The following is a 27,265-nucleotide window of genomic DNA, read 5'->3' as shown; positions in this document are numbered from 1 at the left end:
TATTTTTTCACAAAAATTAACAAGGATTGCATTTATAATAATTAATTCAAGGACTCTTGTTTTTTTATTTATTATATTTTTACATTACATACAAATAGTTTTTTATATTCAATGTTATTTTATTACTAATTCATTATATGCCATTATTTCAGACACCTTCTTCTTTTGTATATGCATATTTAGGTAAAATATTCAAAATTTATTTAATTTATAAAAGAAAAACTTTTGTGCAGGAGTTTGTAATACAGAATAATGGACTAATTATTAAAGAGATAGTTTAGCAGTGTGTTGATCGGAAGATGGTAAATTAATGTTAAAAACTTGTAGTATAACAGTTTTATAGTATAACAGTATAACAGTATAACAGTAGTAATTAAAAAAGTGTAAAGTTTAATATTATGAATGTGATTTTAATCAATTTTAAAAAATTAAATTTGAGATAAATACGCTCATTACGAATCCTCATTATATACGTTTTTTACTTGGAAATAAATTGGTAAAGCTTATTTAAAACATATCAAGTTCGAATTTTTAGAATTACGTTATTAGTAAGCCAATTGTTGTTTGGGAAATTTAATTAAAATGGATAATACAAGAAAAGGCAGATATATGGAAGGAATATTTGAACAAATATATTAAATGGAATGTAAAAACTCAAGAATACTGGGAAAAAATAATATAATGGAGCTCAAAATTTAATGTCTTCCTGAAAATCATAATCTTTAGACTATTTCAATAAAATTTTAAGTTTTAATTCGAAATGACTGCTTATTTCAAATTTTGTATGAAAACTTCTGTTAAATTTTCAATTCTGCCTATATTTATTGGACAGTTCCTCAATTTGGCAGCTTACAATATTAATATTAATTTGTTGAAAGAGTTCATTAACGTTTGTTAAAATATGCGCATGTAGCAAGCCATTAGATTAAATTAGATTTTGAGTAACAATACACCGCGGTCCATTATTTTGCCCTCCCGCTTCCGCCTATCTCTTTTAAATTGCTCGTTTGAGATGCTTCGTTCTGACATTTTTGAGTATTATATGGAAATCGACTTCCTCAAGCTTTCTCTCTGCGAGAACGTAACCATCTACAAACTCCCTTCTGCTGTTAATCAAAGCTCCAACATCACCGAAAAGGTCATTCGAAGTCTCTTTCATTTAACCACATACCGTGCAAATGACCTCGCCTTCCAGACCAAACCTCCTCAGGTGACCCCCAAGTTGACAGTGTCCCGTTAGGAGACGTGTGTGCATTTTGGGTTGAATCCTACCCATTTATATTATTTTTCCAGAAAATTATTAGTCAAAATTGCTCAGAAGCTTCTTGACCTACGTCAGCCCAGGGCGGATATAGGTTGTGATATAAAATGCCACGTACAATTATGTTTATCAGAAAAATCATGTTAAATTCATAAGCATAAAATTTAATTTTAATATTATTAAGGAAACATATTTGAATTTTGTTTTATTGTTATAATTTTCAACAATTATTTTACAATTCAAAATTATTTATAATACAATATTAAATTGAAAATACTAAAAATTATTAAAGAAATAAATTGAAAATTCTCTGTTCTTATGGTAATTAAATTATTCTAAATGATTTTTAATTAGTTTTAATATAAAATGTAATCATAAAAATAAAATGAATTTTAATAGATTTAGCAATTAATATTTTCTAAGCAACTCATACAATGTAATGGATTTGACAATCTGTACAATTTTAATTGTCTCCTGTTACTTGCTCTTATATCATAATAATATAAAAAATTTTTACAAACATATTGCCCATTACATGAATGTGTGAATTGTAATAGTTGATTTCCCAGCTTGATTTAATTAAAGAAATTATATTTATTTTTCATTAATAATTTGTTATTTTTGTTAAATAATTTCGAAGCTGTGAATTTCTTAATCACAAATAGCAGGGGGCAATAAATTTTTATTTGAAATAAAATTTTAAATATTGTACATTAAAATAATTTTATTTCAATTTATTTATGTATGTATGTATATAAAATTTTATTATGGTAAGAATTGTTCATGTATATTACGACTTTGATTTCGAAATCTTCATAGGAACCTTATACAAATCTGATCAGCTTGAGGTATTTAGAATATTTTTCTTAATTACATACAAATTTTGTTATATTTCAGATGTTAAAAAGAGTTTGCATGGTGTTTGTATATGAAAATTGTATAAAATAGAACAATTTCTATTATTGAATAAAAAAATTACTAATTTGTTATAAATTGCCTTAGTGGGGCACTTACATTTATTTCATCATTTTTAGAGAGTTTAACATCAAGTAAATTTGAATGGCGCTGGAGTAACAATTTAAAACACAGCAGAATATTTAGGAATAACACTTGATGCATCATGCTCAGATGAAAAGAAAATGTCAAGAAGAAAAAAAAAGAATTATAAAACAATTATAGAAAAAAAACTATTGGCTCTTAGGTCATAGGTTTTAATTTTCAACATACAACAAAGTTTTGATTAATTATAATCAAATATTAAAGTCTATACGAACATAAACAGCTATGGGATTGTGCAAAGAAAACACGTATAAAGCAAATATAAACTGTTCAGAAGCAGGTATTTTGTAATACAACGGGTGGACCCGTATATGAGCAATAGAATAGAAATTCATATGGATTTGGATGCTATCGAAATAACTATGATAAAATAAGGGCCCTTGCCATGAAAAATGGGGCGCGTTTGGAAAAGCATGTAATTATTGAGATTTCTACTGATTACTCATTGAGACATCACTTCCATGCCTTCACAAAAACATGATATAGCAAAACCGATGGTTAGGCATGGATGGGGTTGAAGCTCTCCACTATTAATAAATTTGACAAGGATTCGATTTCGCCTAGTTCGAAATGTATTTTGCGAATTTAATTTCGAAGAAATTTTATGACCAAGTTCCCAAAAAAATTTAATAATTAGGTAAACACAAAGAAATTTCAAAGAATTCAAAATCATAAAGTCATTAGGATAAAAAAAAATGTTTATAATTTTTTTTTAAATAATTTTTTCCATTATTTTAGAAACAATTTTTGGTAATCATTAAAAAAAAATTTATTAGAAAAAAAAACAAAAATTACGAAAATTTATTGTTCGAAATTGTGTACAGGTGTTCAAATAATTTTTATTCTTAATGTTTCTTCTTGTTTTTCTTCTTTAAGGACTTTTTCTGAAACCATTTTGCGGTTAATTGAAATTTAATGAAAATTATAGAAGAAAAATTACTTTATCCACCCCTATAAATAATTTTAAGGTATTAGAAAAATTATATTTTGTGTTTTTTTTTGGCAACATGCATGAGAATGAAAAATTACTTATAGAATTAATTTGAAATTTGGTTTCTGTTATACATAATGGTGAATACACGGTGTTTGATTTGTATATTAATATTGTTAAAGAAAAAGAAAATTTGACCTAGATTATATGGTGAATTCTAAAATATTTAATACAATATGCCAAGACCATAATGAAATAAAATATTTAATTAATGATAATTTTGAAATTCTAGTCGCAATATACATTATGTAGCTTCTTTGAATCGAATTTCAAATATTTTATTGATTTAAAAATAATGATGGCGTTTTTTCGCAAGAAATATTCAACGCAACGTTCAGTCCATTTAAAAGGAATAGAAAAGGAGGAACGAAATTAAATTGAGTATCTTACAAGTATTTTCATAATAAAATCGAAGGTATAGGTGTATGGTGGCACCTATGTATTGGCTCTTATACCATTCTGTTTTTGTTTATTAGAAATACTTTTTATAATATTAAATTATTTATTAAAATTCAATTACTAATTTTATTACAATTTTTGATATTAAAAATTTATATTAAAATTTAAAATTAAATGTAATATTAAGCTGTATAATATAATACATCTACGACTGGCTAGTAATCTACCTAGTTAAAACACTATAACGCAACGATACTATGGGATATGACCATCTATGATGTCATGCATTTTGCCCTATGCTCCATCTAGGAGCGAAGAAGGGAAAAAAGCAATATAATATACACCTAGTAGCATTTCACAATACACTACTTAATTGTTGTATTATTAATAGTAAGAGAGAAGAGCATATTGCTTTTATAACAAGAATTTAGCGTTCGTAGGAAAGCCAACGAGAATAATAATTTTACGACATTTTAGTTACAATAATGACCGCTACAGGAATTTAAATGAAACACTCAGTAATTCAGTGTGTTCATTCACGCTATTTCTTATGGTCAAAATCATTTTTGCACTTCAAATTATTTGACATTTAAAAATAATTTGAGTCTCGATGACATATTTTTAATACATCGAAATTTTACTTTTTTTTTAAAATGCCTTTCCGACAATTGGACGATTATTTAATTTTGAAATGAAACAGGGGAATATTGAAGCCAAACAAATTGTTATAATTCACCAAACTGATAACTGGTATTTTGAATATTTTTAATATTCTACTGTTTGTTTCATTCTGATTGAAATCATTATTGAAATCACAATAGTATCGATTGAACAGGCTCTGGTTTTGTATAAAAATTTAAAATCAAAGAATTTGAAGCTTTGTTTAAAGCTATCGTGAATGTTTTAAAGACGTCTAAAGCTAAGAGAATATAATTTCATTCAAAACTCGATTTAATTATGAAAGTTCTTTATTTAATTATGAAAGATTTAATTATTAAATTTAATTACAAGCAAAAATTATAGTCTTAACAGAAAAATTAGGATTTTCTAAAAAAATTTTAAAAATATTAAATTTAGTAATTCACTATAGAAATTTCCATAATTTTAAAAATCTATATTTCTATAAATTTACATTTCCAAGAATTTTATATTTATAAGCTTATAACCTCAATTCCTCAAATCCATTCCTTAAATCAACACGAATGCAATGAAATTTCAAGACATAAAATTTACTAAAATTAAATTTATTTTTCATTGCTTGTTACTTTAACAATTTTCAATTTAGAAATTTACATTTTAGCTCTTTGTCTGTCAGTGTCACAAAAAAAACTCATCCAATATTATGTAGTAGCTCTTACGGGACTCATATCACCATTTTGATTATATACAATATTTTTGTTGCTTTGAAAATTATATTCTATGACATTTTTTTTTATCTTACAGTTTACATATGGTGAAAGTCAGAAAAAAAAAAAAACAATACCATTGCCAAACATTAATATTAAACTTATGAAAAATTTCTGTTTTTCCATATAACAAAAAAAAAAAATATACAAAAATGTACACACTTTGCGAACATAATATTTTGTATGCGGTCTCGTGTACTTATGTATAATATTCACATATATTAATATCATCATATCACAAATATATATATATATATGTATATGTACATTACAAAATATTATTCACATTAATATACATTGTGTTTAGATAAAAATTGTTCCAAATGAAAAAATTCTTACAAGTTTCCTAAGTAATATTTTTGCAAAAATTTTGAAATTGTAAAAGTTTGCTGTTGTTACGCCAAATACAATACCAAAAATTTAACAATTCTTTTGTTATATTGAAAGTTATAAGGATCATAATATTTAATAGAAGAATTTTTTTTTTTGTGTTAAATAAATATAGAAAATCTCAAGAGTATTTTCATTTCATTTTTGAATACATTTTGTATAGTGTCCTTACATTTTGTATATAGTGTTATACATTATGTTGCCAATAGGGATAGAAATGATATTCTGTCATTCTTTAAGGTTTTTAACTCTTCAAGTTTTGTAGAATTTAATAAAAACCACAATTTTGAATTATTTGTACAATTTTATGTACATACAAAATTTTACTTTTATTGTTATATACGTTCTTAAGTTATTATTTTGGTCTAAAATAAATTTTATGTTATATAGGAATTAGAAGATATCCGGTTATACTATAGCACAATTATTTCTTCATAATTTATGTGTTATAATGAAGATTAATGTATTCTACAGTATTAAAATTATCTGTCGTATTTTATAATAATAATAGAATTGAATGAATATTTTGACCGGAAGATTAAAATTATAAGAAAGTCGGCATTTTGTTTAAATATAGAAATTTATCGTATATAAATACGTAGATTATAAATGAATGTGTTGATTATTGTATAACAGTTATTTTAGAATACTGTTAGAAAATGTTCCCAAACTTTTTATGTTTGAGAGAAGGAAATTTTATTCTGTTTATAAATTTTAATGTATTAATAAATATAGAGAAGGTCAAAATTTCGGAGGTTAATATTAAAGAAACATTCTCTTCGAAAAATTCACTTGGTTGTACATAGTACTTTACTCAAGTAATTCTGAAGTAGTTTATATTTTCTATTTAATAGGAAAATACCATTGCGAATATAAAATAAAATTAAATAATTAATGTAAATGTATTCAAAATACTAATTTTTGCAATTTAAATTTTCTCCTATATTCAAGAATAAATAAGCCCCTGAAAGTATGCAATATTACAAATTTAATTCACTCACTAAATTAGAAAAAAACAATTATTTTGAAAACTTTCACTCTTATAAAAATGCCTTAAATATCAGGATCTAATTTTCTTTAGTTTCACATTTTCACTAAGTTGCTGTCTCTTGATTTGTCGCGATGAGGGCTTATTACCTCCAATATATCGTAGCTATTATTGTTAATTTACTTTACTACAAATATATTAATATAATTGAAAAATACATCACTATTGTATAGGAGTATTCTTTTCAAAAAATACAAGAATATAAGAAAGTTTAATGATGAATCACAAAAGATAAGTTTTAAAGTGGAAACATTAATTTCTTGTCCGTATTATTTTAGTGATAGTGACATAGTGATAAAATTAAAGAAAAGTTAAAATTATTGTTATACGTAACCATTATAACATTATTTTACTTATTTTCACAATAATTTTTTTTTACACTATTGTCTGTTTTACTATTGTACGGATTTAAATTAATTTGTTGCAAATCACTTGCCGTTAATTAAACTACATGGGACAAAATCTTTAAATTACGTACTCGAATGCTGGTAATTACTACAGATGCAGTGAATTACAACGAAAACACTTACGCAATTTAAAATTTTCTACATGTAACACAATTGTTTTAATATCCGGGTTAAAAGTACGGGTACGAAAAGCACCTCTCTACAATTTTTAAAATATAAAATCACAGACAGCATCATAAATTATGAATAGGTTTTTTTTTTTTTGGATTTGTTAAAAAAACTTGCATTTAATTTAGAGCTGAATACAGTTTTTAATAAAAACTGTTCTTTGTTAAGGATCATTGTACAATTGTAAAAAAATTGTGTCATCGCACAATTTAAAAACAAAAACATTAATCAAGTAAATTGTATAACATGCAGGATATGAATGGAATTTTTTTGTGTACAGGATATACAAGTGAAAAGAAGAATAATTACTTGCGTAACGAGGTACAACATTAATTTTTATTTTAAAGTATACAAATAGTTTAACATTTTTAAATGAAAAGGTAAAAAAAAAAATGAAATAAAAATGTTCTAATTGTAGACATAAATAAAGAGTCGAGTCTAAATGGAATTTTTGTAAGGACCAAATGGTAAAAAAATAGTTTTTGTCTGAAATTTTTAAAATCTTTATTAGTCATTTAAAAAATGAAAGGAAAAGCAAAAATATCTAGACTACATTAGTAATATATAAGTAGTAATTAGTAGTAGTAATTACCGTAAACTCGTTACCTTCGCAGTAAACTCAATGACGTAAGAAACTGGTGTTCACTGGTTATCTAGAATATCGTACACCAGGAATAAAAAAAAAACACTAGTAATATTGTATGTTTTGAAATATGTGTGAATTTTAGTAGTTTATTCGGAAGTTGCATTAAAGTATTAGTGAAACAAATGAAATGAAATTTACTTTTAAATAGTTTTTGAATTTCGCAAAGGAAGAAAGATTAGAAGTCCCCATTTTATCATGGTTTAGTGATTTTTTTCTTAAACAGTAAATCTCCGAGTTTAAAGAGTCTTTCAGCTTCAGTTAAATGAAGAAATTGAAGAAGCACAACCGTATTAATGATTGAAAAATCATAGTGACATTTAAGCAGTTCTCTTAGGTTTTGAAAACGGGAAAAATCAAAAAAGTGCATAAAAAGTGCAAAATAAATTTTGAGTCTGTTATTAAATCTCATGTTAACTGCTTGATACCGAGCATCTTAATTTTTAGCCTGGTACTTGAAAGCATCCAACAATGGACGTTCCAATTCTATGTGAAATTGTGTATACGTCATGGATTAGCCTTTCTGATAATTAGCCTTCTTTTTGTATTCTGATTTACAACATTGGTGACAGTGGCTTTACTCCTAATCTTGGTAATCAAACAGAAAAAAGGCGAATATTAAATGACGCTGTACCACTATCACAAAGACTATGTCTTGAACGTGGGTACAACAACACTACAACGTTCATTGCTTTAATATCACTGACGTCTACATTAAAATTTCGCTGCCGAAATATCAATTTTCAGCGATTGTATTAGCGAAAATGTGTTATTACAAGAGGACCCGTGAAGCGAAAGATTCTTTCAGATATTCATACTCTCCGAAGAAGAGCGAGAGATTTTCGCAGATGTCACAAATTCCTGAAAATTAAGCATTAAATGTCAGGCACATAATTTTATACTAAAAACTCTTCATACTTTAAAAAATTAAATTAAAATTCTTATTTTTAATAATTTTTTTAGCAATAGACAAAAAAAAAAATAGTTAGATTCCGTCATTGCGCAACTATGTCTGTTATATATTTATTTTTTTCCCCCCTTTTCACACTATACTGCATAATTCTAGTTTCTCATTTCTCTTTTACATTCATTATTATCTTATCTAACAATAACGGATTAGGAATGTTTAACAAAAACAAACCAAAAATAAAAATTTAAGAAAAAGGTTAAATAAGACGAAGAGAAAGCAAATACTTGAGAGAAAATAAAAAATATGGCGATGCCATTGAATATTAAAGTTCCAATTTTCACGTATTCTCTTTAAGTATAAAATAAAGCTCTGAATAAATTTTTAATGAGAATTTAAAATAACAGTATGTAAAAGTTCTAGAATAAAATTTTGTATTGTAAAAGCAAAGTCTTCTCAATAGTTTTTAGTTGATAATGGCATATTTCAATAGTTTTGATAGTTTTATCTGCAAAAAAAAGAGCAAAAAGTGAGAAGAAACGTCCATGATATTTTTAAATAAAAAATTTTTTTTTTTCATTCTTTGCTTAAATCTAATTTAAATGCAAATGCCGTTTCTCTTCTACGAATGAATTCGTTTAAATAGGAAGAATTCCTAATGTAAAATTCTATGTAATAGAATTTTTGAAAAGTTTAAATTTAAATAAATTATACATAGATGGTATTCTGTAAAGTGAACCCAGTGGCTTTTAAAATATAGTGAAGATAAAGAATAAATTTATTATTCGGATATAGTAGTTGTAATAGATTTTGTATAACAAATAGATAAATGTGAACACTTATAACAGCTTAATGCATTTAACAGATTCTCTATACTAATGATTGGTATGATAATACGGTACAAGAAACAGACTACATAATTATAACTGGTATGTATAGCTGGACTGTGCAAACTGATAGTGGGATTGATGGTGATGTCTTACATGTCTGTCAAACAATTTAAGTCTACAACTTACTGCTTTAGCTTTAAGCAATCGAAACTACATTCTATTAAAATAATTTTCTAATTACTATATTATATTGCATATATTTAGGAGTTTATGTTTAAAATTCAATGATGTAGTTTTGAATGTAAAGATGATTATTGTTACTTTCTTGGTTTTATAGAAGTTTGACGCAAGTATTTGAAGTTTTAACGGCTTAAAGTCGAAATGTAAAAAAAATTTCAGGAAACAATCCGAACATTCAAAGAACAACATTCCGAAATACGCGACTCTGAAATTAATAAATTGAAGCGGATGGTGCCAAACACTTAGAGAAAAAGATTAAAGTACCTCAATATCGTAAATAATAATTTAATACTAGTCTAAAATGGAGAGAAAAATTGATTTTTTACAAAAGATTCTAGAATTTGTAACTAAATATGCTTTTAAAGAAAAATAAAAGCTACATTTTTCGGTATATATGATGTAATAGAAGGAAAGATGATATAGGGGAGACAAAAAATCTATGTTCATAGGGTGAATATGTGAACACGTGTAGACATTTTTGTCCCATATTTTGATATGTTCATGCTCATTATTTTCAATATTTTCGTATAAAAAACATTCTTATTGTTATTTTATATTTAAGCCAAACACACATATGTACGTACGTATCATACAAGTAAACGCACGTGCGTTTAAATAAAAAAATTCAAGTAATCCGATCTAGATACAAAGTAAAACAAATCGATTCAAAACATGATCCCTTTTTTTCTACACATTTTTACAAAAAAAAAATTGCAAAAAATATGAATGTTAGTTTCACTTTTGCCTGTCCGTCAGCCTTTTTTTTTACAAAAGTTCAAGAAAAGGAAACCTGAAATCTCTTATGTAACACATTGTTTTCTCTATTAAGCTTGCTCAAAATAATAACTGTTCCATAGTTCTCCTAAAGGTATGCAAAATAAGTTGTGAAATAATAATTATTCACAAACGGAAATAATTTTTATTCATAAGTTCCGTTTACCGACCGAATTTCTTATAACAAGATTATGATCACATCAAATATGGCGTATGCCAAATTTTAAACGAAAATAGATTCGTTCATGTTAGAGAAATGTAGATGAGCTACTTTTAGTCAGTCTTATTTTAATATCGATCAGTTGTTTTCCCTCTCAGTTCACTATTCTCCCATGGTGTGCTTCTTTATTTCAATTAATTAATTCAATTTAAGAAAATGGAATTCTATAGAGTGAACTCCGGTTAAGAACTTTGTCTAACATTTGTGTAACACAGTAACAAGAACATATATTTCAAAATTTGTGAATATTAGTCAGAAAACAGACAAAGCAATCGATTTTGTCACAATCACATTTCTTTTTGACTCAAATTATTTAAATGAAATATGCTAATTTCAAATCCTCACTCTTAACCACTTGTATATTTGTTTTATATTATTTTTTTTTTATAAAGCAACCCATAAGTAATTTTTAAGGTCTTATATTGAAAATACGGATCTTTTATAGATATAATAGCATTAAAATTCAACTACTCGTAAATACACGAAAATAGCACCAACAAAAAAAAAAAAAGAAAAACTCATCATACCGCAAATAACATGATTAACAAAAGGTAAAATATCGAATAGGCGTACATATTCATATACATACATGAACACATTACATCCAAACATAATATACGTAAACTGCTAAGGAAATTTTCACGATTATTTATAAAGGATGTCGAAAATGTCAAATTTAATAGACATTATGATATTTTGTTATATAATTTATAATCAAGCTTAAAATTTTTTTAAAATTTAATGTACCAGCCCTCTTTGTTATACACTTTGTTATAATTTTTTATTCCATTCCAATTTTTTCTTATTTTTGGTTAAAAATGATTGAACATGGTTAAGAGAAATCTCACGTGCAATTATCCTTTACAATTTCCAATATATTTTTCAACTTAATTCCCGAAAAAAAAAAATAAATGATTATTTTGTATATCGCATATATTGATAAAAATAAGAACAAAATATACACACATACACCAGACTATAATCAAGTTAAAAAGGATATTTGGGTATAGAAGCGACATCTATATTGAATTATTTATACATTTATAATATGATGACATGTCACAGTAACGGTACATTTATATCAATTTACACATGTTAAAGGTAAATGATTCCATGTTTAAATTAAAAAAAACAACAAACAAAAATAAAAACGTAAAAGAGAAAGAGAGAGAGTGAGAAAAAAAAGGCACAAAATAATGATTATTTCAAGATAAAATAAATGTTTATGTAAGTGTGTGTTATGCAAATGAATGTAAATTTTTTATATACATTTGTACATATGTAAATTTTGTAAAATGTAACCAAAAAAAAAAAACCCAGATAACTGGAGAACAGTTTCAGCGTTAAGAAAAACAAACCGAAAAATAAAAGAGAAACAAAAAATAAATAAACAAACAAACAAAAAAAAATTTTGAAAAGATGAAAGAAAAAATATGAATTTTTATTTTTTATACTTTTCTTTTTTTATTTTCTTGTTTTTTGCCATCATTTGATAATTTTTCTTTTATTTTATGGTATAATGAAAGTTGTCATTTAAGTATTTCATATATTATTCATTCACCTATACTCTCTCTCTCTCTCTCTGTTAACAATGCTAATAATATTTTTGTCTCTTTCATTTTTTACATTTTATATAATTAGGATAATGGAATTTATGAGTTGAAAACAAAAAAAATTGTTTTAGTTTTGTCCTTTTTTGTTTTTTAAACGGTTAGAATTCATAAAATATTCAAAATTAATTATGAGAAAAAAAAACAACAAAAATAGAGAGGGAGGAAAGGGAGAGAGAGAGAGAGCAATTCAAAATTCAAAACAAAAATTTAAAGTTGACATTTTAAATTTTAATTTAAAAATTTTAACATTGGTGGCGTTGGTGTCGTTTTCGTTCCGTTTGACACTAAAAAGTTTTTTAATTAAAAAAAAAAATAAAAAAAAAATTTTTTTTTTGGTTGCTTTTAATTAGCTACAAAAGGTTATGAACAAAATTAATATTTTTTTTTTGTTATGCCTAAAGCATTTAAATCAATTGATGTTTAAATTGTTAGGTTGGAAAAATTTACTGCTTAACTTTAGTAATTATAAAGACATGACGTAGATGAGAATGTGCTAACGTCATTATTGCAAGGTGCACATAGATCAGGTAGGTTTGTTGTGATATCGACAAATTTTATATTTTCGCCCTCATATTTATTAGTTCGGACTTTTTATAAACTTTATAGCATTCGCCTGGCTCTAAGAACACAAAAAAAAAAATTACAACTCAAGAAATATCTGCCTTCTCCTTACCAGAACTAAGGTAATGAGTAAAGTAGGTTTATCACAATTAGGTCGATTTCAAATTGTGCCGCCATTTTACTGAGAAATTGCTTAGAGACACTGATTTCTAAGAAAATATTAAAATGAAATATTTACTTGTACAATGTTTCAACACCCTTTATCGTTTTATACTTACATAACATTTTCTTACATATATCGAAGGTATTAACCTGAAGCACAGATGTATGACACTTAGTACTGAAAAAATTCACAAGATAAAGAAAGCGAAAATCGAATTAGAATCAGTTCAGCAAACTATACACTGTTTTCTATACGGATACTCTAGCAGACAACTGTCAGATTTGTAATATAATGATTACGATCAACATTCATTATTGCTCATACCGGTCATTCGTTATTGCTCATATACTCATAATTTAATATTGTCATATAATATATTTACACTGTTCTAGATTATACAAAAATATTATTTCAATTAAAAATTATCTGCGTATACTAACCTGCAGCTCTGGCTTCTTTACAAGCTTCATACATATCAGCTTTAATTTCTGGATTGTCATCAGCTATCGTTTCACCAACTGTAACAAAACGTTCAACAGCCAAATTAACAGCTTGACCAACACGACCGATAGCCCTCATCGTTCTTTCAGATGTTGTATGGGGTCTTTCAGATCGATGTTGTACTAAAGTTGATATCTGTGATATGAAAATAAAAAAAAATAAAAGGAATTTTAAAAATTGCAACTGAATTATTAACTATGGAATGTAAGATTAAAATATTTTCATCAAACACGTTGCATTGAAAATTTTATATCATACAAGTTTGATATCATACATAACTCATATCATACATAAGAAATTTTGCATGGTAAAAAGAAATTTGCGTTCTTTTTTACAATTATTAACAATTATTTTTCAATTTTGGAAATTGCAAAATTAATTTTTTAAGTGATTTTAATGAATTTTTCAGCAACAAGTTGAATTTTTTAATTGAATGTAATTTGCATTTATAGTTATTAGAGTAGAAGTAAATAATAGGAAAAATAACTTTTTTTTTATGAAAAATCCTTAATACTTTTGCTTTTATTGCTTAGTAAAGTTTAAAGTTCGCGTGTGTGGAGAATTTGCAATTTTTCAATTATTCCTTTATTCGCTAAGGGTTGTAATTTTTATTTTAATGTGGGCTGTTTATTGCTAAAGTTTCATAAATAGTTTGTTTTTTATTACTCTTATGCTCAAATAATTATTGAACAGTTGCATTTAATAGAAAGAAATTTATTTTAATGGGAAAATAACAATATGGCTATGACGTCATAGAAGTAGGTTTAAGTTATTTTAATATAATGTAAAAATTGCGACTCCAGGGTAAATTTATATTAATGAATTATCAGATCTTTAGTTGTTTTAAGTTCTGTTGGCGTAGTTGAAACAATGAACGAATTTCCAAGTAAATAAAATACCAATTTTGCAGTTCTATTCGCTCCGATGATCTAAATTAACATAGGATTTAAAAATGAATAATAAGTAGAAATTGTTACAGGTTTCACGTTGCAGGTCTAGGGTTTATTCGACTTATATTAAAAATTTTAAAATTTTCTCTTAGAAATTTTCAGGATAAATTAAAAAGTTCAAAATATTTGCATGATGTGCAGGTTAAGTGCGTCTCAGACAATACTTGTACAGGATATTCCAAACTTATTGTGCAGTTCAATTCAGGTCAATCAGCTAAATTTCAAAATTTCTTACTCCTTTCTGGAAAATTAATTCCAATTTTATATTTTACTTTTACTCTGAGAATTTAAGTTTCACTTTGCAATTAATTCAAATTGAATAATAATATTGTTTTCAATTTTAATTTTTATTTCTCTTTAATCAACTCTTATGATCATCAAAATTCTCCTCCTTACAATAAATTTAAAATTTTACCAATGTATTATTTTACAATTCCGGAATATTAATAATAATTTTTTTTTCTCATTTTCTTTACTGTACCTTCAACATTATTACCTTTAAACTTTGCTGTTACACCTATAAAATTAATACTTTTTTTTTTTTGGAAGCAAATTTATTTAATTTATTCTTTTCTGCATTTTATACAAGGCCATAACTGTTATATTATTATATAACACATATATACGTATTTGAATTCATATTTTTGTATAATAAAGAAAAAATTAAATAGAGCATTTTTAAATTTACATTTTGGTTATCTTTATTACCAACTTATTGTAGAAACGAAAAAATATTTATTTGTGGTAAAATACAGTAGAGTCACAACTGAATATATTTTAGTTGCTTATATCTATTATAATTATAGAAGAACTTTCCCGTTAACGCAATTAAGTGAGAAATGTATTCTAATAACAGAGAAATAATTATTTTTGATATCAAAGAAATAATTCGGTTGAGTTCGGGAAATAATGTAGATTACAGTAAAATCAGGAAAATATGAATTGCAACATGTGACATTTATGTAATTAAATACCGGATGGATGATAGTATAATGGGTTCAATGAACCTCATTCGTAAAAATATAAGAAATGTGCCATCCCAGAAAATATTGATTTATATAGGATGGCTAATAAAACAACAACATAATTTTTGACATAATTTGATTTTATTCATCAACATAGTCTCTTTTTAAGCCGTTACAGTCATTCCAGTGCTTCTTTAACTTTTCGATGTGGCGGAGTTCGATTAACACTTATCAAGCCATTGTTTGGTCTGTACCGTACAATGTGCATACGAAATTCTGATTTTTCCATTTTTTTTTTCAATTCACAAAAGTTGATTTAATCGTTCACACACTTACTTATAAAATAATGGTCCAAATGTCATGAAATTTTGACAGATATCGTTTGAAGGTTGGTACTTTCTAAAAAGCATACAAATTCGGTATTTGTGTCACCATCTATATGTCATCCTACGGATTTATTCAGCGATGCGTTACATTATATTTGCTTGTTTTTGAGTTAGTAAATATAACAGACTCTCTCTTTCGTATCAGTAAACATTCTCTCTTTATTTAAAGAAGACTCTCTCTTTATTTGAAAAGTTCAGATTATTGTGAATTTATTGTATTCGGTTATTCTTTTATTGCATCGTTTTATACTATCGGTTTTATTTTTATATTTTCTCGGAAGTACTCGAATATTCTAAAAAATTGCCAATAATAATTGAAAAAAAAAATTTTTTTTTTTCACTTTATTATAATTAAAAAATTAATTTTGCATAATTTTTTTTTCATTCAAATTTTTTTTTGAAAAAAAGATATTAAACTGAAAAAGTATTGAAAAATAATGGAAAAACCGAAAAATAAAAGTTTGTGTTATAAAAGTTGTTTAGTTGGTTGGTTGGTGGGATGGCAGTGGAGCAAAAGAAAAAATGTGAAATTAATTAACAAGAAGAATTTCCTATTAATTGAAATAAGGCTTATAAAAATAAGTTTTAGAAGTGGAATATTAATTTTTTTATTAAATTAAAATTTTTAATATTTTAAAAATAAAATAAGAATTATACTAGTTTAATAAGAAATATTTTAGAATTCCATTCAATATTCTTTGTACAAAATCCAAATTAATTGTCTCAAGTATGCCGTTAATATGTTGGCTTGTTGCTTTCATTCTGCATTTTGCAAATGCAATTAAATTTATATTTAATTTTTATTTTGAAAATTCAATAATACGAGTAATCAACAAATTCATTGAAAAGTTTATTTTAATTATTAAAATCTTTAATGAATTTTATTGTTTCAAATAAAAAATAATGGACTTAATTAATTAAAATCGAAACAACAATGTTAAACTTGAAATAGACTTTTATTATTTTATTAATTAATTTTAAAATATTGAAAATATTAATGGAAATTTAAAACAAAAAATATTTAATTTGAAAGTGCGAAGAAATTCAGAATTTTTATTAAAATCAAAGAGAATTCAATATTACTAAGAGAAAAGAAAATTCAAAGAGAAAATTCTCAAATGAAATTTTAGTATTAAATGTTTACTCCTAAAAGTATGCAATTTTTCGGCTCTTGAGGAGATTTTTTATATATTTTATTCTCTAAAACATACTCACATTTTAATTAGTAAGTATTACTTAAGGGTTAATTGAAGTTAAAAAAGAAATTTTTCTACTAATTTTTTTAAAAAATTAATATAACAATAAAATGTTGGGGACAGTAAACACTTAGGACGCTATACTGTATAACTGTTATACGCTTATCAGGAAAAAGTAATATGTCAATATGTGAGTCAAAAAAGCAAACTTTTAATAATTCAAAATATCTCATCTTTGCAATATTTCATAAATCACAATATTTTATTAATCATAAAATAGCCTCAACATTATAAAAATTTGGGGTCCAACAGTGGCTTTAAACACTAAGTTTTAATTAAAGAATGTTTGCTTGTATAGCAATATTAGCATAATAGCAAGGTGTATTGTAAGTTTTTTGCTAGCGTACTGTAAGCGTTGGTCCATTAAAGAAGAGCCCGCTCTGGCTGGTGGCCATACTGTTGTGGGATATCCCCACGGAAAAGTTGCTCGGATTCATCAGAAGTGTGAGTCTCAAGGGGGTGCTCTAGTCAGGATACTAGGCTCTCATAGTGAGGGAAACAATAGATCCTTCAGGTCGCGGTGCATCATCATCCCTAGCACAAGAATAAGGACATTATGAAATATTTCTTCTTTTAGCAGTCTTTTAACAATGAACAGTGCTCTTTATAAATTTTAGTGAGAAAATTTCAATAGTTTTATTATAAAAATTCAAAATAAATTTAGAAGGACATTGACAACATTCACATTTATAAATTCAAAACGAATGAGTGGGAGGAGAAATTTTAGCAATTTAAAATTGTTAATAATGAAATCTTAGTACAAGTTATAATGATAATAATAATAATAATAATAAAAAATTACGAGAGTAATTGAAATTGCTAAAATCCGCAAATAATTACCCCTTCCCCCCTCCCCGGGGAACATGAATTTTTGATGACGGATTAATAAAAAAAAAAACAAAATTCCGATTATTTGAAAGTTTACGAAATTTTTACATTTTATGTTTTATTTGTTATTGTTTTTTTTTTTTTAGGAAAACAAGAAACGATTAGTCCTTGTAAGTCATTAATCAAAAATTTAAATTAAAATGTTAGGGAATTAGAATTAAAATAAATTTTTTTTGTCTATCCTTTGTGTTTGGCTTATTTTCTAAGAAATCTGGATTTGAAATGAGATGAAAGGGAATTTCAATATAAATTCGGTATAATATTTTAGGATATTTTGATTGTATACCTGCGTATAAGTGTGTGCGTTCACTAAAATGTATATTCAATTTACATACATTTCTAAAAAATATATAAAATGATAAATGAATTTATTTGAATTTGTTGAGAATTTAAAATGGGAGTTGCAGGAAAAGAGCCCGGAGGGGGGAATTGGAAATGGTGGAATGAGTATTAAAATTGTGCTCGATTAAATATTAAAAATTTATTTTTTATAAAGATATAATTAAGGTGTACCCTGTGTAAGAATTACTGAGTTATTTTATATTGTGCACAAAAATATAGAAATTCATTAAATTGTTTGTTACCTTAAAAGTAGCTTTAAGATTTTATTTTGTATATTTCTTTTTTGCAATAAAATTTACAATTTACGAGATTTATTTTGCTCAAATTTTTAATTATGTATAGCACGAGGAGGAATACAGAAAGTTTGAATGGCTTTTGGGAAAGCGTTGTAAGTTAACAATATACAGCAAAGTTTTGATTTAAGCCTGTCTGGACTTCCGGTATTCAGTTATGGAGCTGCGCTGGGCAGACTCATATCCAATCTATTCAAAGATTTCAAAATAGGGTAATACATTGTAAACGCCTCTTGCCTTGGTATGTCCGTAATGCTGATATACACAAAGATTTGACGATCCTAAGTGTCAGAGACGAAATTAAAAAGTAAGCAGCCAATCAATAAATGCGTTTTTCTAATAATTCCGAACTCGTCGTGTCACTTCAGTATAATTCCTGAATCTACAAGAAGCTTCTGTACACAATATATTGATTTTTATATATCAGACTTCATCAAAATGTAAATAAGTAAAATTTTGCATTCAATGCCACAAATATATCCCAAGGTAAAAGATGTGGCAGGTTATATATGACCGCGAAAACAGAAGATTAGTGTTTATATATAATTTGATATATGACTAACTGTAAATTTTTACATTTGAAATATTGCAGTCAACACATGTTTTTTTTTTCTTGTTTTTACTTTCTTCACATTTATTTCCTTTTCAAAGCTGCGGAAAAGTGCTGAAATTTAATCAAAATGGAAAAAAAAACAGCAAAGACAACAAAATTAAGATGAACAAAGAAACAGTATAGAAAAACCAGTCCATTGCGGATATTCTAAATTTTTGTCATTTATAAAACCAAATACAGACATAAAAAATTTTATTACATAACCTCACATAGTATAAGTATGGTGCTAAAATATATTTTATTCATACATCAATGTTATACGAGAAAATATATAATTTTGGATTCTGACATCATAATGCAAGAAAAATCCCACAAAACAAGTAGAAAATAATGAAATAAAGAACAGTATATTTGTTTTTTTTTTATAAAATTTAAAAGATGATAGAATGCGGTAAATTCACTTTTCAGCTCAAGTAACAAAAATGTGTTAATAATTTTTTGTTTTTCTTTGGCTTTGTTTTTTGACAATTACGTGAATACAATTTCAAAAGTTTGTATACTCTGTTATGTGATGAGAGAACAGAATCAAAAACTAATGAAACCAAAGAAACCATAAGCAGGATGGAAAGAAGTGATTGGGGAGGCTGAAAATGAAAACTAGGAATGAAGGAAAAATTAAAAGTATAAAAAGTTTAAGAACCAAGAAAAAAAACTTTTGAAAATAGTTTAGATGAAGAGTTACACAATTTTATTATGTTAGAAATGTTTGTATGTATGTATATTATAAATGTATGAGTGAGTATATAATTTTCATCTTTCTTTACTCTTAAAGAGAAATTCCATTAAATAATTTCATTTATATGGTATACCACATAATACTTCAAGATAGTTGTATAATATGAAATCATCAAATTATTTATTTATAAATAAATGTATATAAACATTTTATATTATAGTTTATACATATTATTTGCATTTATGTAACTATATATGTGGAAAATTAAATTATAATGCAATATACAGTACATAATATTTTTAACATAAATGTTGTTGATCACACGTTTGAGATTGTAAAATTGCACATTTCTCTTTAATAATTTAAGTCTATGACGGTCATATTTCGCAGACGAGCTCAGCCAGATATGCAATTTTTAGTATTGCCATTACAGCTTGATTATAAAATCTTTGCGCCCAAGTTTAAGCAACAACACTATTGCGTCAATCGAAATCGATTGTATTAATTTCAATCAGTTTGTAAAAAATTGTACAGTTTTCGTAATGTCTGCCCGAGCCCTTAAAGTTTTAAGTGTAATTAGTAAAAATGAAATTGTATTGAAAAAATTTCTTTAAGAAATTAAGAATTTCTTGTAAAAATTAAGTAATTAATTATATTGCATATATTTAGGAGAAATTTTGAAAATTATAAAATCGAATTAGTTTGCTAATTAAATTAATTGAGTTAGAAATTAAATTTAAGAGGAAGGAGAGAGGAAATTTTCATTAAATAATATTGAAATTTAAATATGATTTGAAAAGCATCGACTGCTATTAAAAACTTTTCAGAATTCGATTCAAATATGAGACAAAGAAATTAATTTAAAATCATAAAATAGAATCAACTTCAAATTTTAAAATTGCATACATTTAGGATAATGTTCTTTAAATTTTTAGAATATACTGTATATAAATTATTTAAATTTCACTATATAAGTATTAAATTGTCACTAAAGGAAAATTTTTTTGATTCAAAATTATTTTTATTTTATATTTTTATTGTAAGAAAAAAGATTTTTCCTTCCTTCTTAAAACTGATTGTATATAAATGTTCAAATTATTTATGTATTGTATAATATGTATATGTATAAATTGTGTTTATATTTTTGTATATATTTAAATATTTTATTATATTAAATCTAAGTGAAGAATTGAGAAAAAAAAAAATTCAAGTTGTATGAAAAAAAAAATGTCATTTTAAAAGACACTTAGAAATTATTATTTTTTCATTTACTGTTATTACATTATTGCACTATTACATTGCATATTTTTAGGGATTTAAATTACAATATAATAATAGAGTTAAGTGAAATTTTATTGTTGATTGTATAATATTTTAATAATATTATGAAAAATATGAAATTAAATAAAAATATATATATATATATTATTTGATTATGGTGATGATGTTCAAATAAAATGATAGACGATGATTATTTTTAAAATTATAAGTTTTCCATTTAATAACTAGTTTGTAATATTTTAGATAATTTTACTGGAGTGAGTATTTTATTAGAGATTTAGAAATTGATTAACGCGGCAATAAATTTTTTCTTTAAAATTGAACATTTTTGGGAAATTTTTAATTTAATTGGAAAAAATAAAATTAAAATTTGATTAGAAAATTGAGCCCGAAACAAATTTTAAAGAAAATTATCAACTGATTAACCATATTAATGTCGGTGGAATAACTATTTTAAAATTAATATAATCATTCATTTAATCAAATTATTTTCACTGACATAATTACAAATTGAAATAATAATAAACTTACATGTTCAATTTAAATTTATGATAAAATAATTAAATAATCTACATTAATGCTCATATTTCTTCAAGTTATTCACCTGCTTACTATATTTTATACTATGATCATAAAATCACGAAATTTTATTCCCAAAAAAAATTTTCCAACAAAAAAAAAAATCATTCATCCTGTAGTTATAGTCACATTTTCATTAATTTTTTTGTAATTATCACGAGAAAATTATTTTACAGAATATCTGTAAGGTATATGCAATGCAATGATGTAAATAATTATTATGTGTAGATGTACAAATAAAATTCCTATATATATTATATATATCATTTTACATATATATACATATATATATATTTTAATATTTCACGCTCTAATAATCATATTTCCAATGTTTACCTCTATATATAATGATTTTACTTGTATAATTTTGTATTTATTGAAAATTTTTTTATTAAAAATAAATTCTACCATCATATTATATTCATAATATTATTTAACCTTGCAATTTATATAACATACATTGCATTGTATAAGTATATATATATTATTGATTTGAATGTAAAATATTAATTATGAACTTTCTTTATATCATATAATATTCTATTGCATACAGTATATTTACATTGTACATAAGTAGTAAGGTCTATATATATATATATATATACATGTGATTTTAATTCAATTTTAATATAATATTAAAATTGTTCTCATTTTTCGCTAAAAGGGGTTTATTTTAAGAGAAAAAAAAAATTAAATATGATTCATGTGGAATAATAAAATATTATATAATTTGATAAAAACCATGCTATAATAAAGATGAAACTAATTAATAAAATAATAATTAAAATTTGAGTAAAAATATTCAACTATAATTTTAGAAATTATTTACGCTCTATAATATTTTATAATAATATGATAAACAAAAGTTAAGGACAGCATTCGAATTTTCTACAAAGTAGCGTCAACTGTCACAAGTTTAAAAACGAAAAAAATATGTCACTGGACATGAAGAATTTATAGTATCGGATCGAGTCACTACAATAACAAAGAATAAATCAGTCGAGTCACTGCAATATAGGAAAACCAATATTAACTGGATTGTCATTTGCTTCGGATCATATAAGTAAACTGTTCGGTAGATAATTTCCCTTCATTATAAGGGGTCTGATTAATAACAAAAAAAATTTGATTAATACTGAAAAATTTTTTGAATAAAACTTTTTTTTTCTTTCTAATATTATTATAAATTGTTAGTACAGGGCTGGTCACTAAATCATAATATCACCTGATCACGTGATCAGTTGACCTATTGTAATCATCTAGCACAGACACAAGCTCTATATTATTCCTACTTCCTTCAGGAAACCAGAGATATTTCCAATTGAGTAGAATACAATATTGGAAGACTCTAATTGTCTCATCCAAGTGGTAGTTTTTGTTTTATTTAAGTTAGCGCATCACAAATGTAAGAAATATGGAAAAACTATGTTTCATTTGCACGGGATCTGCAAAGTGTGCTCTGTGATTTGATCATTTTTGTGAAGGTGTTTATTTAGTAGACTATAGCCTATTGGAAAGCCCGTTATTAAACGAACCTTCTTTCTTCCTCACACGTAGTAAATCTCAATTTTTTTTTTTTTTTGGCTATAATACCAAGAAAAGCTTTGTTTGCCTACACCTTGCAGTATTTCACTAGTGTTTGTTTGACTCCATAAATGTAGCCTCAAATTCCCTTCTAAATACAATATATTTAAACCTTGGATTTACTCATTCATAATATGGGAATTTATGTCGAATACAACATAAATATTTTCGAATGCTAAATGTGCAATATTTAAAAGAAAATTGAGTTCATTTTGCAAACTACATTCATGCATACATAGAGCTATTACATCAGATTGCATACATTTAGGGGAATATAACAAAATTTTTTTTTTTATTCTTGTGAGTTTCTCAATTCTATTTTGGAATGAAAAACTTAAAAAAAAAAAAATTAGTTTTATAAACATCTGCACAAAAATGTTATTTTTAATATTTTTACTATTTTTTTTTTGTACAAGTTGCTTAGTGCATAGATTTTTTAATATCTATATATTTTGTTTTTTTAATAAAATAAATTAAAATGAGAGCATCTGCGAAAACCCAGTTGTTTATGTAATTGTGATGTATATGTGTATATATTTATTATTTATATACAAATATATATTTTATCATTTGTAAGGTTAATTGCATTCGACATAAATTTTGTCTTAAATTTTTTCATATCTTTAAAGAGAGGGTATAATGAACTTGTTCCTGCTTTTGTAAACATTTTGTTCTTATATGAGAAATAAATTCGTTTAATAGCCGTTGTCAAACTACTTTAAATTCATAAACGATATCAATCATGCATCTATGCTGGATGAAGTCTATATGTGCCTGTTAATGAATTTATATTTTGCTTATTTGTGCGAAAATTTAAAAAAAAAAACATCAATAAAAATTTCACATGGTTGAACTATGGCAATATTGAATTAATGATTCCAATATCGTGTTAATAATTTCACTTACAAAATCTGCTAGCTATGGAAGAATATGGGTTTTTGGTACAATACTTTTTTTTTTTAATTGCAATGTGCATGCTCGTATATCTTATAGTATTTTCTTTAAAACAGAAATAAATTCTCTACTCTCCCGCCCTCCCCCCCCCCACATCAACGTTTGTGTTATTTTTTCCTTCCCAACAAAAATAAACAAAAGAGAACAAAAATCAAAAGATAAAAAAGAGAAAACAATCTCATACTCATTTATTTTATTTCACCTCACCTTTACATATAATATTTACATATATACACCATCAACATGTCTATAAATATGATTGACTCAGTCCCGGTTGAATTTCCGTTCTATTTTTAGAAACAAAAGGAAATAATATGAAGAGTAAAACGAAGGAAACAACAAAGAGAAAAATTAAACAAAAGTTTTTATCGATTTTTTTTTTTTTTTACTATCATTTTTTGTTTACGGTTTACTGATACATAAAATTCCCGAAGCACATTTACATAATACACGAAGGTATATAATGTATACCCTACTAAAATTTTCTTACTACTAACGTTATAAAATTATATACAAACAATCATACCGAGTAATATTACAGATATTTTTATTATATTATATAGTAGCCACATGATGATAGCATTTTTACTCTTCTGTTGATTTTTCAGATTCATTACACTTAAAATATACAATCATAAGAATATAATTCCCCATATGCACATAAACATAAAATATTGCATCCGGTATACAGATTAAACACCCTTTACATATATATAATTTGTATATGTATATAAAGCAATAATATTATTTTATTCATTATATAGCTACAATATATTTAAACTGTGCTACATGTAGAATGAATTTTATACCATGTATAGGTTAGGAACTGTAATATTTAACGCGTTCATCTTATATACAATGAATTTAACTTCCTAATGAAAATCAAAATAAATGTGTTGCATACTAATATGGAAAACAATGTACATAATATATAAGATTAAATAATAAAATTATGAAAATCTTAAAATAACAATTACAACAAAAAAAAATCTCATGTTATCAGCAAATAACCGACTACATTATATGTGTTTTCTGGTCAATACTTCATAACATTCCACATAAATCAATTGTTATTACTCTGGAAAGGCAAATAGTCTGAACAATATTGAAAGAATTCACCATTATACGCCTTCTAGTAAGGAAAACTAGTGAATTTCTAATTAATATATGACTCCAATAAAGTATATAAGACTTGTGTAGAGGTTTGTTTTCTGGAATCTAGTTTCCTTTGCAAGATTCTTGCTTACAATATAGTGATATTTTTGTTTTCTTTCATATTCTTAGAAAATTTACTAGTTCATTTGTTTTACCGGAACAGAGTTGAAATTTTCAATTTCTAAAGAAATTTTTTAATTATATTCTAATATGGATAAGAAAACCGATTCGGTTCATAGTAAAAACTCGATTGCCAAGACTGGATACATATTCCCATATTAAATTTGGTACGGCGATGACACCTTCCTTACTGATATACGCAATCTAGTCGGTATTGTAGATTTTAAATCTCTCATATAATAATATTTTGAGATTTGCATCCTATAAAAGTAAAATTTCCTTCTATTCTACGAATTTTTCTCTTATGTAAAAAAAAAAATCTTTTGATTAAAAAATATACAAAATGGATTTATTTTATATACATACTTATTTACTCATATATACATACAATTTGTTTTACATAATAATTTTAGGTTAGTAAAATTTCTACAGTAAATTGAAACTAAAGTGATTTTAAAATAATGACGTCAGAAAAATAGTTGTAAAAAGTTGTAATTTATTCTATGACTTTGATGTGGTTCTTCTTTTATACTTTGAGTAAAAGGAAGAGTTTAACATAAATCAAGTAATTAAAAAAAAACCAAGAATGGTAGAATAATCTTATATTTTTTGTTAATCACGTTTCCTGCCAGTAGTTAACGTTAATAAGTGTAACAGACTAAGTTATACTGAAACTATAGGTTATTGTTATATTTTATAAAATTAAAAAAAATATTCACTAATCAATTAGATCTATGACAGTTATGAAGTTAGAAATCCCCTAAAAATTTTAATTCCAAAAGTCTGAAACTTAAATATAAGTAGCACTGTAGATGCAAAACCTATGCTTCTTGACCAACAATAAATATCCAAAGAAAAATATTCATAAATATTTGTTTCAGAAAGAATGATTTTTTTCGATAAGTTGGCAGTGTTTGGTAAAAAGATTAACTAGCCAATAGTAATATTTTTTGCTAAATTCCAGTAATTTATTCGTTCTAAATTCAAAATGTGTAAGGAATGAAGATCCCAAATTAAATTACTTCCACCGTTTTCAAACACTCTTAAAGTGATTCCGTGTAGCAACTTCAACACATTACAAGATAAATTCTAACTTACAATAATCTTAATAGTGTCGTAAAAGTAAAACCGTGAGAAATAACTCTTTTATTGCCATTTATTATGAAATTAGTAGTCGAGATCCACGATGAAATTTCTCTATTTTATCTGCCTAATTCCGTCAACGTTTGCAGGCATTTAACAACCACTTTTGATTTATTATGGGAAGAATTAAATACTTTGGTTGCCGTTATAGTGAAAACCTAAAATATTAAGTATAGTTTTATATTGTCATACTTGTTTGCACACCTAAGCTATTAAATGACTTAAGACACATGCTGTCTTACTTTAAAAAGCCTTAAATCAACACCAATCCCTGGTTTCTAACGTATAATATTCCGTATCTTTCAGTCTTTTCTTTATCCTCTATAGCTCTTCCACAAAATACAGTAATATTCCTCTTCGAAGTTGTATCTGGGAACAATGGCATCCCTTTACAAATCCTCATATTCAATAAAAATTAAATTATTTTTGAAATTTAATTTAAAAATTTAATTTGTGGTTATATGGTTTTAATATTTTACTTAAATACACCGATAAATCA

At 25.2% G+C, this 27,265-nt stretch overlaps 1 protein-coding gene across 2 annotated transcripts in view; it reads right to left on the bottom strand.

Annotated features, from left to right (window-relative positions):
• LOC129613413 (alpha-catulin-like) overlaps positions 1 to 27,265 on the bottom strand; it is a 201,546-nt gene that overhangs the window by 12,564 nt on the left and 161,717 nt on the right. For both annotated transcript variants that reach the window (XM_055527466.1, XM_055527465.1), the window contains one exon: positions 13,521 to 13,716. In XM_055527466.1, coding sequence (XP_055383441.1) covers positions 13,521 to 13,716 — 196 coding nt within the window. The remainder of the gene's footprint in view (positions 1 to 13,520; positions 13,717 to 27,265) is intronic.

Source organism: Condylostylus longicornis, unplaced genomic scaffold, assembly GCF_029603195.1.
Source record: "Condylostylus longicornis isolate FDR11 unplaced genomic scaffold, ASM2960319v2 ptg000083l, whole genome shotgun sequence".
In the NCBI taxonomy this organism is placed as follows: domain Eukaryota; kingdom Metazoa; phylum Arthropoda; class Insecta; order Diptera; family Dolichopodidae; genus Condylostylus; species Condylostylus longicornis.
This window is presented reverse-complemented; position numbering and strand designations above follow the sequence as displayed.